The 10,034-nt window shown below is 39.3% G+C and overlaps 1 protein-coding gene across 1 annotated transcript; it reads right to left on the reverse strand.

Moving 5' to 3' along the window:
- Positions 1–1,026: 1,026 nt before the first annotated feature.
- tlcd3bb (TLC domain containing 3Bb) lies at positions 1,027–9,817 on the reverse strand. Its single transcript, XM_079260406.1, has 7 exons — positions 9,490–9,817; positions 6,463–6,661; positions 6,076–6,159; positions 5,511–5,736; positions 5,182–5,277; positions 3,997–4,106; positions 1,027–3,850 (listed from the first exon to the last, which is right to left on the reverse strand). Exons 2-7 carry the CDS (start codon positions 6,585–6,587, stop codon positions 3,583–3,585), a joined length of 909 nt encoding a protein of 302 aa, XP_079116532.1. The 5' UTR covers positions 6,588–6,661; positions 9,490–9,817; the 3' UTR covers positions 1,027–3,582.
- Between the last annotated feature and the right edge of the window lie 217 nt (positions 9,818–10,034).

A 10,034-nucleotide genomic window follows, 5' to 3' on the forward strand; every position in this document is an offset into this window, starting at 1 on the left:
ATTGTTACACATCAAGGAGGCTGTTGTCAGTCTGTACTTGAGATGAACGGTTATGCTTACGAACCGTTTGTTTTATAATCTCTTTATTGGTTATTTGTTCATCAGTCTTAGCAGTAGTTATCAGAGCTCTTTGTGGTTAAACTCCACAGCAGACTGTGGAGTTTTAAGACTGGTTTAAGCTGTAATTCTTTAACTCAGACCCATAGTTCATCTAACCATACTTTAATATCAGGTTTTGAGCATTTGATGTTCCCTACTTCCTGTCATATTTTCCAGCTGGCTGGATGTAGTTACAGTGTTTTATCTTTATGAGAACCCATTTCACTTGCACTGAGCGTTCCTTTGTCTGCATTTAATATACAGCTTCCAAATGCAAATGCTACATTTGATATCAGTTCTAGATTTCTACTCTGCTTAATGATTATCCGAAACATGTTTGTGGAACCTCCGCAGTCATTTATTCAGTTACTTTAAGATATTTCTTTACCCTGAGAATCCGCCTTAAGATGTGAAATGCCTCAAGTTAGTGAAGCAAAAGATGTTATAAAAGCACCTTGTGCGATCAACAGTGTGCAGGGTCATGCTTCACTTCTGGGCAATAAGATGTCACTTTAGAAAGAAACGTTTAGATCTGACAAAAGATTAATGTGCTTTCACGTGTTATTAAAAATGCGTATTTTGAGCTACTTTAACAGTATCTTAATATTCCAAAAAAGTGTCAATCTGATTCAAAACACTTAGTGTGAGTTGTATATATTATATTATTTCCATATTATTTCCATAGACCGTATATGGTCTTTATACACAGTCTATGATAATTTCATAGACTCTGTCACCCTCTACTGGCTAATCCTGTAATTACATTTTTCCCTGCTATGAAAGTAACTTCAAAGCTGAACACCCCCCCCCCCACACACACACACACACACACAAAAAAAAAAAAAAAAAAAACTCCAGACAGGCTCAGGACAGAGAAGTATATTTTAGCTAAGTTTGAGTAACAATACAGCCTTCACATAAGGCTCAGAAGCATAGAGTATATGTATGCATAAATATGCATTCAAAACCACAAACCAAATAAATAATAAATAAATAAATACTTACAAATAAATAACAAGCATTTTGTGGAATATACAGTACATCAGTTGAAATGTTTCAGTATTGTCAAGAAGCAGTACCTTATGACTCATGGAACAGGGGAATGGATATTCTGTGTTTTACATGCCCACAGCTGTCCAGATGCTTTGGCACACACTACCCTGTCTCTATGGTTTTTGAGTAGTTTCAGTTGTTTTCTGTTTGCTTTTGTTTTCTGTTTTGTTTTCTCCTTGACCAATGTCCAGGACACTGTAGCTGCATTAAATAAACATAAAATACTTGAAAAAAAAAAAAAAAAAAAAACATTTGGAAGAAAATCCCCAAAACAAACAAACCAGACTTGTTGAGTGGGGCTTTTCAAAACTGTTCCAATGATTATTGGTGGACTAAATATTAAAAAGAAAAACAAAACAAAACTATGTTAGTCAAATTGGCTGCCTGTCAGTCACAAGAAAACTCTTCCCTGCAAAATCGATTACCACTAGAGCTTCCCTTCATCATGAACATTACCAAGTCCTCTAACAAAGCTAAACACACTCCAGTCTCACAGGTCCCTTTGTGAAATACTTCTGCTGCAAGAACAGATATTCGTAGATTTACATCAGCACCAAACTAAAAGCAGTTAAGTTTGAAGAGAGTACTTCTGTGCAGCACTTCTTTGTGTGCAAAATGAAGAAAGTGATACCAGTGAATGGAATGGAGTTCTATCTACACTGAAACAAGAACTATTGCGCTAACCTTTGGGGGAAGTTTGCATACACAAAACTGTAAAACTGGGAAACCTTTCTACCTGAACACTCAACTTCTCTTGTTCAGAATATCTGTGTAATCATAAGCTCTAGAGTTAAAGTGTATTAGGCCTGTTGTAGGTTTAAAAAAACAACAACAACATATGAATAAAAACAGGCATCTGTCAGCCAGAGGGTAACTTTCTGAGACATAACTCAGAAGATTGTCCAACAGAAGCATAAATCTATGAAGGAGAAACAGGATTTTTTTTTTTTTTTTTTTTTTTTAAATTAAAGAGGCAAATTTGTTTTACAACAAAAATGAGATTTTTAAAATAAACCCACACAGCTTCACTTTGCTAAACCAGTTCAACCTTACTGTAACATCGATACAGTGGTTACTGGATGATATTGTATTGTGCAAACTGATCTAGCATTAAGCTAAAAGTTAAGACTAAGCATGTCACGCATTGGTTAGATAAACTGACAAGTGGCTGAAGAGTGTGAGAAAAGCAATGGATGCATCTTTGAGTAATGCTAAGTGTCCGTTTTACCGCATAACATCAGACAAGTCATGAAGCTTCCCTGACCTGCTAAAGCGCTGTTATGTTCAATGCTTCACAGCATCTATGTGAGGAAATAAGTGTGGTAAAGCAAAGTAAAGCCATATCAGTTCTTTAGTTATATATATTCATTTTCTTACATTTGTTTTGTAAGTATTTCAAGACTTTTGAGGTTTTTTATTTTTTAAATGGCCTTGTTATTTTTTGAAAGAAATTCTAAAAGTGACTTTAATCTAAGAGATAATCCATGTTTCCCTTTAATTTTTTTTTTTTCCTAGCAAATATCCTCCTTTTTCACCTTTCTTTTTGTTTTTTTGTTTGTTGTTTTTTTTTTTAATCCACAGTGGCCCTAATATGCAGTCATACAAATGAGAAAAAACCCCAAAACAACATAAAATCATCTTTGATGTAATACTGACATAGAAAGGACTATTTTGCATCTGCTATATACAACCATCACATTTTTCTGTCCAAGGAAACCCTACTCTTCCTTCTCTGAGGATAAAAATAAATAAAAATGTAAAAGAAACTGCAAACAATGGGGAAAGAGGGATAAGGCAGCAGAATACAGTATTATGACATTATTTCCCTTCTAAAGATGAATCAGTCTGCAGGTTGGTTACATTTTGTTAGAGTGACAGTGACTACATAGAGGATACAGATAATAAACACTAACAAGTCAAAATACTGCTTAGCCGGGGTATTTTTTTTTTTGTTCTTTTTCTTTTTTGAAGGTCTTCTTCGTTACTAAACTGAATCAGGCCTTCCATCTACAGCAAACATACTAACATACAATATAATACATTCCTATTTTCCTGCTCTTCCTATACTGTGAGGCAGAGAGGACTGTATTTGATCTACATGAGGGAAATAGCCACCTAGGTTTGCTATACATCCAGGCAAATTCCTCTTGAGTCAGTGCATCTTACTATCTGTCACAGTACCTGATGACATCTTAAATACTGAGTGTCCTAACACTCGGATTCCTACAAACTAAGAAGCTGAAGTACTTGGAGGTCAGCCACAAAACCATTAAGCTGTTTGCTGGCTACAAACACTTCAGCTGGATTTGAGGCCATCATCTTAACTTGCTTCAAGTCTTGCTTTTCCCTCATTGCTTTCGTTCCTTTTACAAACTCATTGGTACATTCGCCTTACTTCCCTCCCTGCCCTCCCGCTCCACGTTACCCTCCTCAGTGAGTGGCCAGCTCCGGCTCTGTGGAGCGCGTGCTGTAGCCGTTGGCAGGCTGTGGCAGTGCATTGCCATCCGTTTGAGGCTCCTTAGCAGCGGCTGTGGTCGCACATGGTCTCTGAGAGCGGGAGGTGCCCTTGAATAGTCGTAGGGCGCCCCTGCAAATAAGGGAGAACCAGTAGAGCTGGGGTGCCATCAGCAGAGCAGCACCGAGGTTACAGTGCCACGGCACCGACAGGGGAACCATGTGGAAGGGGATAGATGCGTACCTGCATTCAAATAGAATACATATGAAGGATTAAAGATGCATTTTTGCACCTTGCTTCCAGAATTCATGATGCACATCAAGACGCTGTATGAGTCACTGACCCCAGCCCAGCAAGACAGAAGACCAGAGCCAGGAAGAAAAACATACCTTCCATAGACGTAGTAGAGGTAAGGGAAGAGTAGAACTCGAAAGATGAAAAAAGTGATCAGCATGAGAGCCCCATTCACTTTGTGCAGCAGAGTGTGTTGCTGTTTGTACTGAAAGTGGAGGGAAAAAAAGGGGAAAAAGAAAAGCAAAGCAGCATAGATTGGTAAAAGCTGAAAATGTTAAATCTCCATCTGTCTTCATCCTGATGTCAACAAAAACAAATCCTTAGTTTGTGAGTTAAAGAATCTCAGTCACAAAATCATTATCCCATCATTCTCTGTTCTTTAAAAGAAATCCAGTTGCACTTTTTCAACCTTCCTCTATAGAGTTTTTTTCTCTCTCTTTTTTTCTTTGGCTTTCATATAAGCTAATGATCTGCCTGCTTTGATACCGAGCAAAAAGCAGCAATGAAACACGCTGCTGCTCTGACGTTCACTGACCTGTAAGGCAGAAAGCAGGAGTGTGTGTCTTTTCTTTTTTTTAACATACCCACTTGTTTGCCGATTAAGTTTTATCTTTAGCTGTCAACCTGTACAACTGCAATAATACTGAGCACACACTCCTCCAAAGAGGTTGCTTAGTCCACACTGTTCAATCCCTGAATAATATGGCAAAGTATCAATAAATACCCCTTTTGTTTTGTGTTATTGTTGTTTTTTTAATGCTTTAGGAGTGGCTCTACAAACCCCCAGCTTTTGTTGTTTATCAAATGGCCACATGCACAGCTTGGGTAGGGCAGGGTGCTAAGTGCCTGAAGGGGAAGGACAAGCAAGTACTGTTTCTGCTGATTATCTAGTCTTAATACTGGGGGGGGTTATATTCAGAGAAAAACATCTAGTGATAAGTGACTAACTCTGCCCAGACACTACACACACCCACGAAAACCTAAGACAAATACAAAGGAGGGATGCAACTCCTAAAATATATATCCAGGCTAAACTGTGTTACCGATTTAGGACTGATGTTTGAAAGAGCTGCTCATGTAAGATGCAGCTGAAAGGAGCTGATTGGCATGAACGAGCTGCATGCCGGGGACAGCCAGAAATATGCTCTCTAATGAATTACAGAGGTGGAAAAAAACAAGAAGAAAAAAAACAGACGGAGATTGTAGAAAAACTTTAGTGGGAAACATGCACATGCAAAAAAGCACCAAAGTCTTCTGTTAGGCAGATCCGAGGCACTCACCTGGATGAGTATTTTTCCTAAGCAGACAGATGGAGTGCTGAGCTCAGCCATGAACATTATACCCTGGAAATAATCCCCCTTTCCTTGTCGCCAAAACTGGAGAAAGAAAAAGAGGCTGAATATTTTTCATGACTTCTATCACAGCATTGTCTCTATGTTGATATGAATGCTTGCAGTTAAAAAAAAAAAAAAAAAAAAAAAAAAGTCTCCCTAATGTCCTCTCTGTCCCTTTACACCAAAATAACCCAATCATGAGCTGCAGATATATATCTTTGAGCTTGCATCACCTGAATCTCAGTTCAACAGAAAGAGCAACATGAAACAGTTACCACAGAGACAGGGAAGCAGACGGTGACCATGACAACGTGGTGCAGGACCATGAGGAACTCGCGACGCAAGTAGCTGGTCAGGGCTGAGCTCATGTGCTGAGGTGCCGCCGAGGCCTCTTCGTGCCCTTTGACCCGCATCTTGTACCAGTAGCACATGAACATTGCGTAGATGTCATACACGAAGTAGGGAACAGCAAACATGATGTAAGTGCTAGTAAGCCAGTGCCTGTGTAGGAGGAAAGAGAAGATGACTTTTAAAAACAAAGACAAAAGGAACTGTGTTCATGCAGGCTTTATAAGAGTTACAACCCAACCTCTTTGACAGCGCATTTCCTTTTCATGCTGTAGTACGACTATTTTCAACAATCAATAAGACTGAGACAGTCCACAATAAACATTAGCACATTTTAGCAAAGGAAAGATAACAATGTAAAATGTAAGCCCTGCTTTGCTCAAATCAAACTGATGCTTGACAAAAATGCATCTTAACACCTAAAAATTACAAATCAGATCTTTTTTTTCACCTTAGAAAGAAAAGATTGTTATAAGCGACTAAGTGACTTACTGGTCCTCAATGATGTCCTCACAGGAAGAAGCAATGATGTAGCCAGCTGAAGAAGCCATGACTGCTTGAATTGATGACACCAACCTGGAAGTAAAAGTGGCAAAACACAATGAATAAAATGTCTTTTTATGCTCAGCCAAGGTGATTCAAAGTTTAACCCCCAGTAGAAGTTATAGTACCCCCATGGTTTCATGCAGACACAACAGAGCTAAAAATACTTCGCAAAAAATAACATTACTGTCACCACAGAACTTAAGTTGTATAATAGGAGTTGTGCTAAAAAAAACAAAACCATGCAGTATTAGATTTCAGGAAATGTGTTGTCTTTACAAAAAATTAAGAGTGAATACTGAATACTGCACAAAATAAAAACATTTCAGGTCTAACCTCGCTGACACAATGACTGCATCTCCTTCGCTCCACCTCAGTGCTGGGATGGACTTCAGGCATTGTTTGGACAGAAGGAAGAGGCCTGGAAAGAACACAGACCCAGCAGCCAAGATGGTCAACATGGTCCCTGGTGATCTGAGAGGCAAAAAGTTCAGCAGGCAATCTGGTCCTGGAGATCCAACGCTCTCTGTCCTCTCTGGAAAACACAAACCACGAAAGAAAGAATGAAAGTTCACATAGATCTCGCAGCCAGTAACAGCCCCCCCTCCCCTCCCCATTTGGCTGCACATGCTGAGATAACAAAAAAAAAAGCACATTATCAAAGTTCAACATATGTGGCCATACATTGCTCTAGTTTTACTGAGGACATGAAAGAGGCAGTAAATTCTGGCTCATGTGGGAAAACAAGCTTGCTTATTTGGATTAGAGATAAAACTCAATAAATTAAGCGAGTTTCTGAACCTTTCCAAGGATGTTTGACTCTTCACAAAAAATCATAAACGGCTTTTCCGTTGTCTTTATTCCAGACACATTTCTCATTAGTGCTACAACAAACAGTTTGTTTTAAAATGAAATGACTGAAATATTTGATGGACATGAGCTTTCAAACCCTGCACTTGGTACTTTGTTAATGCACTTTAGGCAGTAATGGAAGTCATATCTCTTCTTAGGAAAGCCCTACAGGTCTGGCATAGTTCTGCTTTGGAGGTTTCTTGCATTTTCCCTGTCAGAAACATTTATTGTCAGCTGGATGAGATGTGAGCTTCAGTGCACAGCCATTTTAGGTCTCTCTGGAGACCATACTGGGTCCATGTCCAAACTATGGCTGGGTCAATCTTTTAAAAGTAAAACTACTTCCCAATCTGAGCGACTGAAGCTCTGAGCTGTTTCCCTCCCTTTTCTTCATTCAGAATTGCTCTATACATTTTTCAGAGACTTTTCCTATTATTCCAGTCATTACTGTAGGAGGAAAAAATACCACAAAAGCAATACATTTTATAATGATGCTCCCATGACCTCATTGAACAAGAGTAATTGGTATTAATGGAAGGATGTTTCATGCCAGGTTTCCACCAAACCTGGCTTTAAGAGGTTTGATTATGTAGTTTCAGTCACACATTCTGGTGGGAACTGAATCCAAATATTTTAATCTTCATTTTCACTCATTATAATATGATAGTCATTCAGCTGCTCTTTGGAAAATATCCAGCTGGCTTTCATGTGTTTTTTTTTTTGTTTTTTTTGTTGTTGTGAGGAATGACTTCTGACTGGCCACTCAACTAATAAACTCTTTAGTGGTGGAATACTGCAACAGTAGTTGTCCTTTAATATGGTTCTTGAATTTCTGCACACACACTGTATCTCATTTACTTTTTTTACAAAAAAAAAAAACTATAACTTAGCAGTTGCTCCATAGCATCTTACATCTGATGAACACACTGCAGGCCAATGTGGGTGCAGTTTTGCTCAAGGACACTTTGACAGGTGAAGTGGGGAAGGTGAAGAAACTTAAAAACAGGACAGAAATATGACCACTACTTCCTGGGTCAGAAGCCTCTCTTACTGCTTAGTCCTTTTTTTTTTTTTTTTTTATTATACCAGGAGTACTCAACTCGGTCCTACAAGGCCGTAAACCAGCAGGTATTCCTGCTTTAACACACCTGAATGAACTTAAATGGATCAAACAGCCTATCAGGTTCTGTCCAATCACCCTTTCATTTGAACCTGCTGTGTTGAAGCAAGGATATGTGGAAAACCTGCTGGAGTGTGGACCTGTGGGACCGAACTGAGTACCCCTGGCAAAACCTTCATGTATACTTCTCTTCTTTGCCTGGACACAGTCCAATCTCTACACACAGCTAACCCTAACATACAAGGAGATACCCACAGTTCACATGAATCTAATACTTTTTGAAAAGTTGAAAGTGTTTAACTTTCTGGATGTACGATTTTTATTGCTGAAAACTATGGCAAGGGTAGACTATCTTTGCGAAGGCCTTGTGTGCACAACTGTGGACCATCTCTATTCGTATTTAAGACTTTCCCATTTATTCCTAAGGCTACCATGAGATACTACCATGCGGGTTTGCAGTTTGCTTACAACAGATTAGCTGACTCATTAAAAAGTTGAAGTCCATTAGCAAAATACGCAATGCGCTATTTTAAAATCGTGAACGTCGAAAATATCGACAATACAAAGGCTGCTGTGTTCAATATCTCTGGTAACAACCTTAGCCAACGTTACCTGTTTGCTAAAAGGTTTCTGGTTATGTGTAGCTTACTACATTATAAAAGTGAAGACAGTTCAGCAATGACACGCTGGAAGACTTAGCGACGCTGATTATTCAAGCTGTTCATGGTTTGTTTTAACCTAACAACTTGGCTAAATAGTGAAATGTAAAGGCCGAAAGCATACGTCAATAACACTTTATCCTAAACCAACACTAACTTTGCAGTACAGCAGGTTTTAAATTAAAATGCACTAGTTAAAGCTAACTAGCGTTAGGAGGCTACAGGTAAGTCGCCGCAAATGAATAGTCCATGTCATATTATTTCCAACGTGTTCTGAAGGAAAACTAGGCCATGATAATAAGAAATTGTGTAGGTCAATGATAAAAACAAAACTGTTCATATTAAAAGACCCCCATCCCTTGTCAAGTGAGCATGGCCAGCTGCCTGCGTTGTTGAAACGCCTGCTAACAATGACGCTATGAACATTAGCTTTAGCCCAAGAATGTAGCTTCACTGGGCTTATTGGTTACCCACCATCTCTCTTACAACACACATAATCGCAGCTAGAAATCAGATACCACTTAAGAATTAAAACCAGTGACCAAATATGTAATTTACAGTGTTTTTGTCTAATTCGTGGAGACAATGTACTGACATTTAACTGTTTAGTTAGCTTCTTATTTGTTTGTAGCACTTAGCAGCAGTAGCTAAGTTAACCAATCCCGTAAACGCCAAGCGTGGCTAGCTAATTTGCAGTTTGCACATGTTTAGATATAGATAAGCAACATTTACACAGCAACTCTGCAGAGTCCAGTCAGCGGGCAGTCGAGAGTCGTGTCCTGCAGGAAGCGTTTAAAGATATCCCAGGGGTCTCAGCCTCGATGATCCGCATGTTTATGTGGCCACTTCAATGCTTGAAGCGTAGCAGCAGCGAGCTAACGCTAGCTTGCAGCAACTTTGATCAAAATATGTGAGGGCAGCTCACTGAGAGCATTGGTGACTGGTTTGGGATCCAGTCAGCGTAAACTAATAGCTGTATCTAATCTAATTACGTTAACCGACAAAAGTCACTATCTGATCCAGATGTCGGGATAATGTTAGCTGATCCTGTCGCTGTTATGTCATCTCCTCTGTCTCGCCACAGCACGCCAGAGATGCCGCCGCTGCCTCAGCCTCCCAGATGCAACGTTGACTCAACACTGTGGACTGCTGCGCCAGCTAGTTCCTACAGGTCCAGGAAGCAGCTCGTGTCATGACGAAAATTACAGTGTACCAGTCACGGCTCTGTGTTTTATGTATTTGTTATTTGTTGTGTAATATGCAAGGAAACAATGAAT

Source organism: Telmatherina bonti, assembly GCF_933228915.1.
Source record: "Telmatherina bonti genome assembly, chromosome: 21".
Classification (NCBI taxonomy): Eukaryota; Metazoa; Chordata; class Actinopteri; order Atheriniformes; family Telmatherinidae; genus Telmatherina; species Telmatherina bonti.

Coding starts and splice junctions, on each gene's coding strand:
- tlcd3bb (XM_079260406.1), bottom strand. CDS start 6,587: ATGTTGACCATCTTGGCTGCTGGGTCTGTGTTCTTTCCAGGCCTCTTC. Junction 5,737..6,075: donor GAGGACATCATTGAGGACCA/GTAAGTCACTTA, acceptor CCTCCTACACAG/GCACTGGCTTACTAGCACTT. Junction 3,851..3,996: donor CTCTACTACGTCTATGGAAG/GTATGTTTTTCT, acceptor ATTTGAATGCAG/GTACGCATCTATCCCCTTCC.